General features: G+C 40.7%; 4 protein-coding genes across 4 annotated transcripts in view; 2 read left to right on the top strand and 2 right to left on the bottom strand.

The window, feature by feature from the left end:
- Positions 1 to 128: 128 nt before the first annotated feature.
- On the bottom strand, positions 129 to 1,952 carry LOC140952119 (uncharacterized). The gene has a single exon (XM_073401545.1). It carries the CDS (start codon positions 1,785 to 1,787, stop codon positions 819 to 821), a length of 969 nt encoding a protein of 322 aa, XP_073257646.1. The 5' UTR covers positions 1,788 to 1,952; the 3' UTR covers positions 129 to 818.
- Positions 1,953 to 2,529: 577 nt separating this feature from the next.
- LOC140951965 (uncharacterized) lies at positions 2,530 to 3,898 on the top strand. Its single transcript, XM_073401351.1, has one exon. The coding sequence runs from the start codon at positions 2,686 to 2,688 to the stop codon at positions 3,562 to 3,564; it is 879 nt and encodes a 292-aa protein (XP_073257452.1). The 5' UTR covers positions 2,530 to 2,685; the 3' UTR covers positions 3,565 to 3,898.
- A 3,658-nt stretch (positions 3,899 to 7,556) lies between these two features.
- LOC140951744 (uncharacterized) lies at positions 7,557 to 10,958 on the top strand. Its single transcript, XM_073401069.1, has one exon. It carries the CDS (start codon positions 7,636 to 7,638, stop codon positions 8,524 to 8,526), a length of 891 nt encoding a protein of 296 aa, XP_073257170.1. The 5' UTR covers positions 7,557 to 7,635; the 3' UTR covers positions 8,527 to 10,958.
- A 1,585-nt stretch (positions 10,959 to 12,543) lies between these two features.
- LOC140951745 (Fanconi anemia group J protein homolog) overlaps positions 12,544 to 16,075 on the bottom strand; it is a 65,563-nt gene continuing 62,031 nt past the window's right edge. The window contains exons 33-35 of the mRNA XM_073401070.1: positions 14,965 to 15,114; positions 13,921 to 14,090; positions 12,544 to 13,143 (exon numbers count right to left, since the gene is read on the bottom strand). Coding sequence (XP_073257171.1) covers positions 13,102 to 13,143; positions 13,921 to 14,090; positions 14,965 to 15,114 — 362 coding nt within the window. The 3' untranslated portion in view covers positions 12,544 to 13,101. The remainder of the gene's footprint in view (positions 13,144 to 13,920; positions 14,091 to 14,964; positions 15,115 to 16,075) is intronic.

Raw genomic sequence — 16,075 nt, 5'->3', positions numbered from 1 at the left:
GAATTAAAATGACAGGGAAGGTCGTCTTCTGGTCTCACGACAGGGTACCCAGACACACAACAGCCTCCTTGAATACACTTATAAGGATTTGTTTCAAGTTCTGGTTTCTCAACGGAACACAGCTGTACTTAAGTGTCAATTTTGAGTGATGACTGTTTATTAAGACGTCGGTAACTAAATCGCGATTTCTACTCATTTATAATTGAACTGATAGAATTTGGACATTGTTCATCATTGTTAATGCTGAAATGTTAATGTCGATATTGTTATTGCTATCTGAATCTTGAAGGGGGATATAAACCTTTCAATCTAACGTTTATTACATTTTTGCTATGCCAAGTTAGTTTTGAAAAAAAAAGAAGAAAGAAACTAGAAACAGAAAGAAGACACAGTATTGTGATGTTAGTAAAAAGGAATAAGTTTCAATGGTACGGCGCTCTCTCTAGCAATTAGAGTACTGGTGGTACAGTGTAAATTGTAAGCACACCGCCTAGTCTCTCCAGGCACGGTTTCACACCGGTTTCCACTGTTTTACCATGCAAATCTATATTTTTAATAAAAAAACTTTCCAAGTTAAAATCTGGAAATTGACCTTGATGAAATAATCTGCCGATTTTCAGGGCTTCATCACAACCAGAGGAGAATGGAACTGGCCAATATCTTGTCTGAAAAACTCAGAAACCCGGAAAAGGGGACTTTAGGGAGTTAAAATATAAAAATTTCCTTGTTTAGGAAATCGGTCAAAATTTATCTTAGATTCGCACCTGCTCTCCCATATGGCAGTCACCTTTTGATAGCGGGGTAATAAACATTAGCTTCTAGTTATTGCCTCCTTGAGCTTTAATGCTCAGCGGTTGCGGCAGATTCAGCTTGAAAAGAGCAATGACAGAAACAAGGAAAAGGGCATTGAAGAGGAAGACAAAAATTTCTGAATACAATAGCTTCTGCAGAAGAAGAAAGCGACATTCTTCGATTTCAATTAACGTACCCTCCACATCGTTTTGGAGTGATTCCAGCTGTTGAACTGTTAATGCGAAAGAACGAATGCCAGCAAGGCCTGTGAAACTGGCGACGAATGCAGATATAGCTCCTGGTACATTTCCAACCAAAGCTGACACTCCGCACAAAGCAGCGGATCCCAACTGAAAAGCAAAAGCCCATGCAATACCAAGACGCCCTTTCTTGATGTCGTCGTCAATGTGTTGAAGCAGCTGCATGAGTTCTGCGTGATAGCGACTTAACTTTTCATCCACATCCAGTGTAATTTTCCTCAAAACTCCGGTGCTAAGGTGCCTCCAGTTTGGTAGAAGCTCCTCGTGTATTAGGTGTATGACTTGTTGCAGATCAATTTGAAGTGATTCGAACTCTTTACGATACATCTGGAAGTCTATGTTCAAGTTCATAGCGCGATCGTACAGGTCCACAGTCCTGTACAGCAAATACACCGACACAAAACACAGCCCTTCCCGCTTGGCAACGGCAAGTGACTTTTTCCCCAGATTTGGTACCTTACGGATGACAGCTAGGACTTCTTTTGGAACCTTCCAATCAGCTGTTGTCTTGTATATCTTGTACAGTTCCTTTACACAGTCAATAAAGTTTACCAGTTGCTTTATCTCTATCACGGTACTCCCTGTCATCCACAACTTTTGACCGTAAGTGGCTACCTCTATACATTCCTTGGGCACGCCGACTGCTTCCGTTGGAGAAATCATCACCAAAACCACCACAAAACTGATCACGCTACCACAGTAGGGAAAGCGGAAGTTGTTTCGGTTTTGGAGCATATTACAGGTGAATACCAATACTCTCTTTTATACTTCAGCTCTCAGTGAATGTGAGCTTCTTGGTGAGGCCTCAGTTTGATCAGCAACGTCCTGGTTTCTTATACTTATTCGCCAGTCGGCTGTGACTCCATGGAGAAAGAATTGAAGTTTAGTGCTGCTGTTAATGGCGTCGGTACGGAAGTGTTTCAGTGTCGTGTTACGTTTGCGTCACGTGTTCTCAATTCCATTTCTCATTACGATTTTTCCCGTAAATCCCGGGAACTAGGTTGTTCACTAGTCGACTAGGGGATGTTCGTTCCAAAGGCTGAATGAGGTACAATCAATAACGTTATAATAAAAAAAAGTTTTTATTTCCCTACTGACGTTTGCATTCCATGAGTAGACGCCCTCGTAAAGGAAACGTTTTCTACGCGTTCGAAGTCGCGGAGATCCGAAAAAAAAACAAACAAACAAAAAAAAAAACACGGAGACTGTAATGGTATCATGTATTACGTGAAGGGAATGCAAATCTAAAATAAGCTAAGTCGTGTCTTATCCCATCCTGTCTGCGCATGCGATTCGTGGAAAAAATCTTGGTCCCTTTCAATTGGATAAAATTAGGAGGAAAGTTTCCCTTTCAGTTTCGATATTCTATTGTTTACACACGATATCAAAGGTTATTTCCCCAATATTGGACAACCTTTAAGTTTCGCTTCTTACTGTTGTTATGTTTTGCACTGGTGATCAACCCGCGTGATAGAAGAGCCGCAGATGACGCACATATGAATATTTTTCTATTTGATACCTGTTGTTTACCAGTTGTCTGAAAGCTGTTCAAGACTTTTTCGATCCACAGTTACCGCACAACTGGACAGTGGTTGATCGAAATCAAATTGAGGCATAAAGAAGGCTCAGCAAGATGTTCTCCAAAGGCCGGACGTATTCTCGCTTTCGTTTCCATTTCAGCCGTGTTTTACTTTTGGCGTTCTTGCTGAACTCAGTAAACTCTCCAACTCAGGCTTTCTTTCTGCCGGGAGAATGTGTAGAGGTACTGAAAAATCCCAGCTTGGCAGCACTAAAAAATGATCCAAAGTTCCAAATGAACCTAAAAGACTGTATGCAGAGAATAGTCATGGGTTTGCGGCAAACCAACTGGAAAGCAGTGCAAGTCTCGATCCCTAAAGATTTGAAAGATCTTATTGGAAAGATTCCAAACTTGATGGAAAAGGCAGTTCCCTATACGGGTACAGAGCTTGTGCTGTTGTCTTTTTATTTAGTGGGCAAGAGTATAGAGTTGTATCAGAATGCAGTGGATTTGGAAATAGACTACAGACGGCACCACATTGTTTTCCCAAAGGAGGAACTAACAATCATTATAGATTCAATAGAGAACGATTTCTTGCCACAGTTTCAAAATGGTAACACTGCCAACATACCACGAAAAATTAAGAAGCTGAGTCAAATGCTGAGTCGATATTTGAAGGTGCTAGAGGATTTGCTTCAATCTGTTTACAAGGATGTGAAGAAAGGCACTAGCAACAGAATATGGTCTGCTGCATACGGTTCTGCTGCCGTTGCTGTGTGTGGTTCCTCGTTCATCGGTGGGAATCCTGTGGTAATCACTATTACATGCGGTGCTGGTATTGGTACTGCAACGAAGTTTTATGACACCTACATATATACAGGCAAGACGCTTGAAAAGTTAGATCTGCTATGGAAAGAGGCCGCGGAGATGCGTAAGAAGATCGGCAAGTACAATGTCATTCTTGAGCTCATGCAGTTGAGAGATGAAGACTAATGACACATATGAAGGCTTCAATTCAATGAGCTTTGTAAACATTAAAGTGCTTTACAAAAAGTAGACCCCTTTTTCAAAGAATTTTAGGCTTACCTAATGTACGTTTGGTTTTACAAACTTGTCACACGTAATAATAAACACGGAGTAAAGATTCACAAACCAGTTATGAAGTCGAAAGACGAGTGACACCTTCACCTCTTTGAGTCAAACACAAAATGTATGACAGTAGGGATAGAAATCAGTTATATTCCACGATGTGAAAGGGGAACTGATTCATTTTACTACTTTCCTCAGAGTTACGCTGCTTTTGCCTTATAGTTTAAGACACTTTGAGGCCTGTAACTTTTAACTATATCGATAGAGCGATTTTCGTATGACCTTGAAAAATGGTTTCCATAAGTGTTCGTTATTTGTTTTATCAGCCAATGGATGAAAAGATCAAAACATGGCCTCTTCGTTTTCCCGCCAAAGAAAACCCTAACGTGAAAAGGCATTGTTCGATTGGCCAGTCACGTCGCAGTATGACGTCAAAGCGAAGCATCGGTTGATTTCTAGAAAGTTCTGGGGCGTGAAGTTTTTTCACCCGAGCGTTCGCTCAACCAACCAAAAGCCGCGTGCGTTTGTATCTGTTCGATAAACCAATCAAATCGCTCTATTTCCGTTCGTTTGTTGTTCCTGTTTTGTTAGCGCGTTTTCATTTCAAGGTCATACGAAAATCGCTCTAAAAGACTACTTGTTTAGTTTCTTTTGCTATTCACTGTAAGCGTGCATGGAGATGGTGTGTAATAAATATTGCATTGCTTACTGTTAGAAACCTTCCTAACGTCTTGTTTCCTCGAAATCGATAACATATCATTGACAATCAGTGACAGAAACGGTGTACCTCCGTTTCCACTTTCAGTTTCATGTGTCTTGTATGTAATACTGTAAAGCAATTCTCGGTGTATCCTCGTCCGAAATTAATCCTATTCTTCGCCACGTTAAAATTTTACTTTTCCCTTGCAAGCAGTGCATATGCGATTTTCGGTTTTATTTACCGAAACTAAGCATATGCCAGGCTCGGAGGGGGGGAGGGGGGGGGGGTAACTTTGGCTAATTTATGCTGGGTATGTCCTTTCTGTGGCCATATCATCACCCTGATATCATAGACCCCATCTTCGTCAATTTGTTTTTACGATACCGGAAGCGTTTCCGAGTTGCGATTTTCGCTTTGTTAACTCTTTACCCCAAGTCAGTCCTCGAAGGCACCAAATGGATGTCCGGAGGTTGCCACCGCCTTGGCGAAAAACCCGAGCTTGGATGGCCTAGTAAAAGAGCCTAATTTCGTGTCAAACGCAGTGAAATGTCTTCAGGAAACCATAAGATTAATTGGAGAAACCGACTGGAAAACAGTTCAGGCAATGATGCCACCGGAGATTACAAAATTTATCCACAACGTCGGCCTGCACATAATGGGTAACGCCAAAGCGTATGCTACAGGAGCGGGGTTGGTTTTTATGTCAGTGTATCTCTGCTACAAGGGCGCTGAACTATCGGTGGAGGCAAAAGATCTCGCACTGAAACACGAGAAGTTTCAGGAGGAGTTCGACTTGCTAGAACAAGAACTGATTCAAATCAGACCTTTCATAGCCACGGACATTGTGCGACAATGGAAAATTGGTAATACTGTTCAACTGGTAAGGAATATTGAAAAGCTGATTAAAAAACTGGATCGCTCCTTTACAATACTTAAGGAATTGGCTAACCAGATCCGCCACAATGCCAAGAAGTGTGAGAGTGGCAAAGCATGGTCTGTTTTTTACGGAGTACTTGCCACTGGCGCTTGTGCAGGTGCGATCTGTACGGGGAATAAAGGGGTGTACACTACTGTTTGCGGTGTCAGTATTGGTAAAATCTATTTCTCCTGCAACACCTATAAAACGAATGACGAGACTCTGGAAAAGTCTGCGCGTCTGCGACAAGACGCAAAGGACGGGCGAATGGAAATCGCAATATACCGCTATAACCTCGATATTGTCAAGGTGAAGCTGGAAATGTATCCTGAAGACACCGATCGCATTCCGGAAATTTTAGTCCCAATCAGTTTTTCTCTTTTGGTAGTGTTGTGTTTAATAGGTACCGTCATTTACAAATGCATTTAAGACAACTAAAGCTTAGATTTGTCTCTCACCAAAAGGCCGCGGCACAAAAGCTCAGCTGAAAGCTCCGTAAGGGTAGGACGAAATGTTTTCTGGCATTTCTCGGAAAACGCACCGTGCATGATAATAATATTGGTAAATACATGTCATGTACATACAGACTACTATCGGCACCAGATCGTTTTCCCGAAGGAGGAAATAACAATCATCATAGATTCAATTTAGATCTGCTATGGAAAGAGGCCGCGAAGATGTACAAGGTGATCGGCAAGTACAATGTCATTCTTGAGCTTATCCAGTTGAGAGAAGAAAACAAATGACACATTATGAAGGCTTCAATTCAATGACCTTTCTAACCATTAAAATGTTTAAAAGTGTACACCCCTTTTTCAGAGGATTTTAGACTGACCTAATATACGTTTGGTTTCACAAACTTGTCACACGCAATAATAGACCCAGGGTAAAGATTCACAAACCAGTTATGTCACTGAGTTATAAAGTCGAAAGACAAGTGATACGTTCACCTCCGGGGTTCACCGTCAAGAGTCAAATACAAAATGTGTCACCTATGGGGATAGAAATCATAGTTATATTCCACGTGTTAAATAAAGAATTGTAACATTAGGGTATTAATTCATTTTACTACTTCCCTCACAGTTACGCTGCTTTTGCTTTACAGTTTAAAAATGATACGACACACCCTTAAACAATTAATTAATAACGAATTTTGAGTCTTGCAACTTTTAAATTTTAAAATGCATCCGACATTAGACTACTTGTTCATTAGTTTCTTCATCTATTCACTGTAAGAGATGGTGTTCACTAATAAATATTGCATTGCTTATTGTTAGAGACCTTTCTAACGTCGTGTTCCCTCAAAATCGATAACATATTGACAATCAGTGACACATCGGTGTCTCTTCCGAGCAGTACAGATAGGATTTTCGGTTGTATTTACCGAAACTTGACATATGCAAGGTCGTTTTCCGCGAAACCCGTCACTGTATACTGACTGCTTGAATGACAAGAGATGTAACGGGGGTTTTCCCACGGTTATTCCCCTGCTTACTTTCCGTTTCACATGCCTTTCAAATAACACAACGTGACAAAACAAATTTCAGTGGAAAATTTTTCTGCAGCCTCAAAAGCGACATCATTTTTACCCTATTTTTCATTCAGGCATATGAATTCATCTAACCTAAAAACACCCACCTCATTTTCCTCTTAGCAGAGGGGGAAGAACGCAAATAGTACGGGAAGGGAGGGATGGCAAAAAAAAAAAAGGACACTTGACTTACGGCCGGTCACGTTTGAAAACTGCACTACTTTAGTAATAAGCAACAATCGAGCAGGTAAAGAACCTTCTAAAGGAGCTTTCACCCCTCCATTCTAAATTGGAAAATATGTTCACAACGTTTAATGAACTAAAAGTTTCAGTCAGAATTACTTTTTTAAAAATCTTTCGTCTTTTGCTACTATTATTGTAATTAATTGTTCTTTTCTGTTCTACATAAACATCAATCTATAAAGTCTGCAACATAGAATCAGTCAAGGCATATTGACAGAAATGAATATGAAGAATTGGGAGAAGTACCCTCCTGTCCCTTCCTCCTCTGCTGGAGCTAATAAAAAGGCAAATGTTTCGTGAAGGTTCGGCACATGAAAAGTCCGGCGTCGGCTTTTCCGCGAAAAATCGATATGAAGTGGCGTGACCATGTGATCAATGATGGGCTGGCTCACAAATGGAAATTAATCCTGCAAAGAGGTAAGATACGCCATTCTTCTAAGGAACTGCGGTTGTCGTTGTACTGCACAAGCCACGCTTGAGCTCCCGATTTCTTTCGATTCTTGCCGTGACTTCGCCGTTTTAAAGTCTTTGCCTCCAGTACAAGTTATTCAAACAAGAATAACTTGGTGCAAACCATCATTTAAGATGCTGATAGCCGATTTGTTTTTACGATACCGGAAGCGTTTCCGAGTTGCGATTTTCGCTTTGTTACTCATCACTCCAAGTCAGTCCTCGAAGGCACCAAATGGATGTCCAGAGGTTGCCACCGCCTTGGCGAAAAACCCGAGCTTGGATGTCCTAGTAAAAGAGCCTAACTTCCTGCCAAACGCAGTGAAATGTCTTCAGGAAACCATAAGATTAATTGGAGAAACCGACTGGAAAACAGTTCAAGCAATGATGCCACCGGAGATTACAAAATTTATCCACAATATCGGCCTGCACATAATGGGTAACGCCAAAGCGTATGCTACAGGAGCGGGGTTGGTTTTTATGTCAGTGTATCTCTGCTATAAGGGTGCTGAACTATCGGCAGAGGCAAAAGATCTCGCACTGGAACACGAGAAGTTTCAGGAGGAGTTCGACTTGCTAGAACAAGAACTGATTCAAATCAGATCTTTCATAGCCACGGACATTGTGCTACAATGGAAAACTGGTAATACTGTTCAAATGGTAAAGAATATTGAAAAGCTGATTGAAAAACTGGATCGCTCCTTTACAATACTTAAGGAATTGGCTAACCAGACCCGCCACAATGCCAAGAAGTGTGAGAGTGGTAAAGCATGGTCTGTTTTTTACGGAGTACTTGCCACTGGCGCTTGTGCAGGTGCGATCTGTACGGGGAATAAAGGGGTGTACACTACTGTTTGCGGTGTCAGTATTGGTACAATCTGTTTCTCCTGCAACACCTATACAACGAATGACGAGACTCTGGAAAAGTCTGCGCGTCTGCGACAAGACGCAAAGGACTGGCGAATGGAAATCGCAAAGTACCGCGCTAACCTCGATATTGTCAAGATGAAGCTGGAAATGTATTAAGCATTCCTGAGGTGAGACTAGTAGAAGATTTGGAAGAATAAAAACATGACTTTTAAACTCACTGGACAATAACAAAATTCAGACAATTTTAATCCCAGACTTTTAGGCTCCTTCAGGTAATGTAGCCTTCATTAAAAACCGCCATGAAAAGGAAATAATTTTCTGAATCACAAATAATGTAAATAATTGTGTTTAGTTACTGACCATTCTCTGAGTGATCTGAGCCTTCAAAGGCCATCTCATCTGAACGTAATTCTCTTCCAGTGCTGCCAAAAATTGGAAAATGATAAGACCCTGGGGATGAGGTTGTTTTTTTTAAAGGCATGATTAAAAAAGCAATGTCCTTTCCATCCTCGGAGACCCAGGGGCGGTCAGTTCGGTCAGGAAAAACGGCGGCGAAAGTTTACAAGAACGGGCGAGAGAGCCCCTGTACAGTACCGCAAATGATCCCTAGACCGCAATTCAACACCAAAATGGACCGCAAATGATCCCAAACGACAAATGGGAATGGCCTGGACTCGAGTTAGACGGTCATGGTGTCATTTTCATTCTTATTACAAAAAGTAGTAAAAGTAAAATTTTGCTTCTCAAATAAATACATAAATTATAAGTAAATGAAAAATACATGCAAGACTTTGTTCAATCAAATAAAAGCAAACAAGAAATAAACTTAAACACACAAATTTTAAAACATCGTTAAATCAAAGAAACAAACTGTACCTGTTTGGCCTGTGTAGAATAGCTTTCATCAAGAATTTTCAGTGAAAATGGCGCCCAAAAAACCAAAGAAATTCCATAAACAAATCGACACGAAAAATGCACCAATAACAGACTGTGGACGTATCGTAGGACTGGCCCTTTCGTAAACACCAGAGTACTTCTAGGCTTGTTCATGTAACTCTGCAAGTTTACAATACCTGTTTTGTCACTGAGGAGGAAAATTTAACAACAAACTTACAAACTTTAAAGGGCGAAGAAATTTACTCCTTCACGTGCGTGACAAGCATCCCAGATCCTTTTCAGGCACGCGCATGCGCCACGCACACGATTTCGTATGAACAAGCCTTGAAAAAACTCTGGTGTTTACGAATTGACCTTTGATTAGTCCAGTCTAATTTCTTAGTGCATTATTCGAATCGTTTTGTTTTGCTAAAATGCTAAATTGTGGGGTAAAACTTCCGTATAACCTCATACATTTATTATGCATTCCACTCTATTCAAATCAACTATTTGTACAAAAGTAAACCCCTTCGTATATTAAGATCACAAAAGCAGTGCGATAGATATTGCTCTCAAATTGTATTTTTGTGCCCAATCACAGAAAAGCGTTCAGATGAGTCGTGGAATTGGTCTGTTAAGAGCAGTATCCCAGGGGCTCTCTCGTTCGTTCTTGAAAATTTTCGCCGCCCTCTTTTCCAGACCCGACTAACCGCCCCTGGGTCTCCGAGGATATGTCCTTTCCAGAACGGCCCCGTTGCCACCAAATTCCTCGGTACACCTCATTATGTCAAACTAAATGAACCCTTTTTCTAGGACAAACGTACAAGTTTTACGTATATCAGTTATCCTAGACAATACTCTCTGAAGGCTTACGCCCCTACTTGACTCCTTTAGGTGACCCATAGCTTCTACGAGACCAAAACCCCAGCAATGCACAACCTGTTGTTCAATTCTCGCAATAGAAGAAGGGAATAAAAAATATGGCTTTTACACCAGTAAATATTTAAATAGTCTTGTCTTGTCTAGGAGGACATTTTTTGTATCAAACACAAATTTAGCACAAATGAAAACACGGTATTACTAGAGCCTTACAAAAAGCAACTCTTTCAGTTTTGTTAAAGACAAGTTTTCATTTCATTTGGTGTATGAAAGGGGCGGGGATGCTCGTCGTCTCGCTTAGGGGTGTAAATTTCGGATTTTGGTCTCACTTAGTGTGTTCTGGGCAAAATGCCACCATATTTAGCCGTGAAGGTCTCGTTTAGGGTTGCACGCGAAGAAATATAAAATATATATATATATATATTGTCTGTGTTTTAACATGGTCTCTTTTAGGGGTCAAAAAAAGCTTAGGCCACGCCCAGATCGGCGTCCTTTAGGGGTTTAATTCAAAATTTCCGACAAGCATCCCTACCCCTTTTATATGTGGAGTCCCCCCCCGGGCTTTTAGCCTAACTAGAAGTCCTGCAAATGAGTATGTACAGGTTATTGTAGATATCGCAATGGTCACGGTGCATTTACACGTATTTGACGAGAAGTATTCATGATAAGTTCAGTAACAGAACTACGTACAATTATTTGGAACCACTTAATAATAGCTGGTATTGACAGTTTTGTTTAACAAAGTAGGACTGAGAGTTACCTTGTATATATATATCAATTACCAAATATTATGTATAAGAGGCTGGCTAAATAATTTACGTTTAATATGTTTATGCATTGTCTCGTTTTAACATGACCATGTCTTGTGATTTGCTAAATAAAGCTCACGCTGAGCGATTAGCAGCAAAGCGAAAAACTTGCCGCTCACCAAAGCATTTCACGCGCTTGACGTAAGCTGCAACAACCAATAGCACACCCGCAAACATACTACGTAACTGCGGCGCTGTTGATGCCCAAGAGCAATGACTGGTGCATTAGTGGAGGAAAGTTTGTCAAGCGAGTTTGTCTTTGACGAATCCGTGTCTAAAGTCGGCGAGGTTTTGGGTCGAATTGACGAGCGGGTGTCTGTAGTTGGAAGAAAGTTCGACCGCATGAAACGCTTTCTACAGAGTAAACCACGGCACGTTTGGCTTCGATGTTTTCTGATTGTGGAGCGTGGTTGTACATTACGAACAGCGGCAAATAAAACCAAGGCCAAATCTCTTAATTGGCAGATAAGTTCACAATTTATTCACCTATTCGTCGGCAAATGTAGTTTACCTGCATACCAAAGTAAACGTGAATAGCCAAGGCGGTAAAACTTGAGTTCAAGAACAGGTATACAACTTACAACCAAGTGGGAACGAAAAGTAAGACGGGTACACGATACTGATCGAAAAAACGACACGAGGATAATACAAGAGAGGTACTAAAATGAGAAATACAGAAGATACTTAGTATCTCAGTGAATGGTTTACTTAGTAACTGTAACAGTAAATTTAAGTAACTTATGACTTACATCTATTCTAGTTAGCCCGTGGCGTACTTTCATTTCGTAATTAAAAAATATAGGGTGCTCAGATTCAAATTGATCGACTGATTACGTTATTTGACTGATTAAGTACTGGTGGTATGGGACAGACGTGTATTAGGCGTGTGCTTAAGAAGTCAAGCACAGTTAACATTCTGAGCAGTCATGCGCACTTTTTTCCTATATTCTAAATTATCCCTTTCAAATTAAGAGAAAAATAATGATATCAGGTGAAGGGAAAACGGAGTGAGCACAAACAAGGAAAGAGAGAGAGAGAGAGAAGAAAAAAAGCAAGACTTGGATAACATAAGTCCGTGAAATAACTTGAGGAGGGCACATATTAGTAGACTTGCTTTTAAGTCGATATCATTAGCCCTGGCCTGAGGAAAAGGCTACAATGGTTTAACTGCTTTTGGCTGTGGTTTGTGGTGTGTGCGAACAAAGAAACCTCTTGAAAATCAACCTCCTGGGATGAAACAATAATTTGAAGGGCAAAGCAAGCATATTCGGGGAGAGGGAAGGGAAGAGATGTTTAAACCTTAGACCTCTAACCGCGCAGGATTAGCTAAGTCGGTAGAGCACTTGACTGCAGAGCGGGAGGTCGCGGGTTCGATTCCCGGGGTCGGAACGATACTTAGGGTCTTAAAACAACTGAGAAATGAAGGTACTCCCTTGCTCTGCAAATGGCTAGACCCTCGCGTGACTCGGATGACCACGTCAAATGGCCGTCCCGTCTCCAGTAGGAGACTTAAAAATATTGTCCTTAATCAGTACTTTCGTGCTAAATTCATTGACACTCAAAGAGAGGGCTTTTTTTTTTGTCAACCATTTTTCTCGAGAAGTAACCTTTCATTTTCCCTAAAAAAAATTACCCCTTGCACAAGGTTTGGCTAAACCATTAGAGGCTTTTGCCAAGCTTTTACTGACATGGCTCACTGAGTGATTTGCAAAGAGTATCAAAGGCCAATGTTTTTCCCACTATTTTCCCTGACTCATCTGGTGAAATCCATTCCCTCTTACAACGCCCCTGTAAGCAAAGTGAACCTTTTTGTGTGGCTGCCTCTCGTTTAGCCCATTTTAGATTTTGAGGGTACCCTCCACACTGAAAGTTTTTCCCCTTACATAAATTGCAAACGATGTTCAGCGTCTTTGAGTTATTAATGACATGATAAACCATCCACTAGGACTACCAAAATACTGGTAATCCCGTATAACTAAAACCAGCTAAGGGTGATCATCATAGTTTGACCGACTTGTCAGTCAAGCAACTCGCAGCTTGATGAAGGGCTTGAGTAACTATGCTGGGAGGAAGTGACATAATGGAATATCAACAATTTATAATCTTCTACACCTATCACCAGATTTGTAAACCTTTAACTGGCTTACAAAGAATCTTCCAGTCCTGGTCAGCCGTTGACAACATAAACAAGACTCGGGAAAAGCCAAACCTGTAAAAGAGTAAAATAGTTTGAAGAAAACTCCGTCTTTGGGGAAGTCTCTTATTAGTACTCAATCAATTTTTGGGGGGGTGGGAGGGGAAAGAGGATGAGGAGGGGGTGGGCGCTCATTTGAGTTTGAGTGAGAGTGGGAGGGAGGTGGGGTGGGGTGGGCGCTTATTAACTTTTCCTGCCTTTAGGATGGGCGCTTATTCGAGGTTGGGCGCTTATTAGAATAAATATGGTAATCTGTTCTTTCGAGAAATTTTGTGGCAAAGTTGTAGAGGTTGGTTTTAACTGTTGTTCCTGAACAGATGAAATCTTTCATATTAAACATTTCAATGATAGCAGCAGGGCGGTTTTATTTCCTGCGGTGCTGTTCACTATACTGTAGAAGCGGATGTTCCTGCTCTTGAGTAGGTGAATGAAGCTCTAAATTTGGACTTTTCAGAGTAGTACCTTCCTTTGTTGCTGCTAATTATATTATAAGGAACAAGCGGTCATTCGTACGTCTGAACCTCGATGTAACATTCCCAGGTACGACTATTCCAACAAGATGTTTTATTAAGAACTTTTCTACATGTTAAATCAATATTGATGGTCAATCTCGGCAGTAAATGAGTCTCGATTACAGGGCTTTTCAAAAGAAATAGAGGGGAATGCCCCCAAAACGAGGATGAGTATATGGTCGAATAAACTTAATTAACACACGCCATCCAAATAACAAGCCGTAAAGGACTTGATCATTTTCACTGATGATTTACTATTAACTGAACGAGAGGGCATTACCTGTTTGAGCGGAAGAGTTCCTGATTCTTCTTTTTCAGAGGATGACTTAAAGGATACAACTTCCAGACCCACAATACGAGAATCTCCGTTAGCTGACTGGCAAACTCGACATATTTGTGGAATGAAGCAACAGTCCTTTTCAGGAACGAAAATACTGTTTAATTTAAAACCTAGGATTGAATAAAGGAGGGGTCAGTAAGCTTCCAACCATCTTCTAACCTGGGAAGCCCCAGGGCCCTTTCTGATTGAAAAAGATGGGAACTAGAGGAAGATACAGGGGGACAAAGTTAAAGTGAACGGATAATAAGAGCCCAAGCTCCAAATGGTGTGCGGTTAGTATTCCATGTATGACCCTATGGAAGTTGTTTTGTGATCGATCCCAGATGGCGGTCACACGTCACTATGCCACGTATGTGCATGACCAACGAAGGAAAAAACATTATGTTTATGCACTTCTTTGAGTAACGTCAACATATTATGGGTAAAAGGCTGGAGCGTTCACCTGTCTATCAAAAACATTTGCTTTTAAACTTTTACTTGATTTTCTATGAGCAGACAGAACACCTGGGTGTTTTTTACTGTCGTGTAATTTTAACGTGTGTACGTATTACGTAAAATTTACGTGTCTAAAATAGAGGCGACGTATGGAAGGTGGTGCGTAAAAGTAAAGATGAGCGAGGTTTCTCATTATAGGACCAAAAGCCGTGAAATGCATAGAGAACAGACAGCAGAGACGAGCATATGCAAACTGTTATCAGGGCTTTAAGGGTTAACGGTTTGGTTGTTAAAGGTAGGGTTGAAGAGGGTGAGAGGAGACTTAGCCAAGAGGATGACTTAATAACTTTCCTCCTTCAAAGGAGGGGCTTAAGTGAGAAGGGGAGGCTAAGCAAAGGATTGACGATACCTCTTTTATTACAATTATCGTTACTGGGGGACATTTCACTCATTGACTACAAACACAATAATAACAACAACACAGTAACAAAACGATACAATAAACCATGGATTCAAATGGAATAAAATTTGAAAAGCTGTACATCATACCTGGAGAAAGATCCTTTTGAAGATCGACCAAAGGACTTAAGTTTAAGGCCTGGCAAGATGCTGTGTCGATAACAAGAACGTTTTTGTCGTCCAAGGAACACCTCAACCTGTCGGGAATTTCATTTAGAGTAGGCTTGGAGGAAAAAGAACCTGTAAAGACCACAAAGAATCTCAGTCATAATGTACTACTTGCTCTTGTCACAGTCAAATTGGGCGAATAAGATTCTAACTGCTGACACAGCAGCTGGGAAATGCCGTATAACCACACACACAGCAAGATCGAGTAGGTTTTTACTAGAATGCGGTATTGAGATAATTTTTGCCATTGAAAAAGAAATGCCCTTCAAAATTCATGCAAGTGTGGCAAACGGAGCGCTGAAATTGATTTTAAATCACAGTAAGTACCGTCAATTATGTAGACTTAATTCATGAGAAAACAGGACTGTAGCTTAGTCGCGTATTTCAAACTGAAGTCTTATCGCGTATTTCTCTTGTTTGCTCAGTTAAGCATGCGTAGTGGACGCTGTTTACTGTGATTAAAAATCATATTTTTCATTTGAGATTATATCCTCGCCCCCTTCTTGAAAAATTGCTCTCTTCAATTTAAGAAGGGGCCCACTAAGCAATTAACCATTTAATTCTCTAAGCCCCGATATCCATTTACAAATTCTCCAAACTGACCTCCATACATTTCCTTAAAGAGTTAGTTGAGAGAATTTATAAAAGATCAAGGCATTTTCCCTGAGGTGATCATTTTATTAAATCTCATAACCTTTTTTTCTGATGTATTAACATTGCAAGGAAGGAAAAAACTGATGTTGGTCACTCTTGGGGCTTAAAGGGTTAATGGCTATTTCTTAGAAAAAAACCTCTTATTTTAACGCTCCCTTATTGAGAGGGTAAGCACTTTGTACTGGTAATCGCATGAGTTAAAGTTAGGGTTAGGGTTAGGCGCAGCAGCGTTTTCAAGAACAACGTCAATGAATCTGAATAAGGGTTTACACATCTCTCTCTAACGACAAGCGACACCTTGCTTACCTACTGGCTAGTATTTTGAAGCTTTATACTTCAATGTTCTTTTAAATAAACTGCGTTTTACGGTAAGTGTTGT

This window comes from Porites lutea, chromosome 11 (genome assembly GCF_958299795.1).
Source record: "Porites lutea chromosome 11, jaPorLute2.1, whole genome shotgun sequence".
In the NCBI taxonomy this organism is placed as follows: domain Eukaryota; kingdom Metazoa; phylum Cnidaria; class Anthozoa; order Scleractinia; family Poritidae; genus Porites; species Porites lutea.
This window is presented reverse-complemented; position numbering and strand designations above follow the sequence as displayed.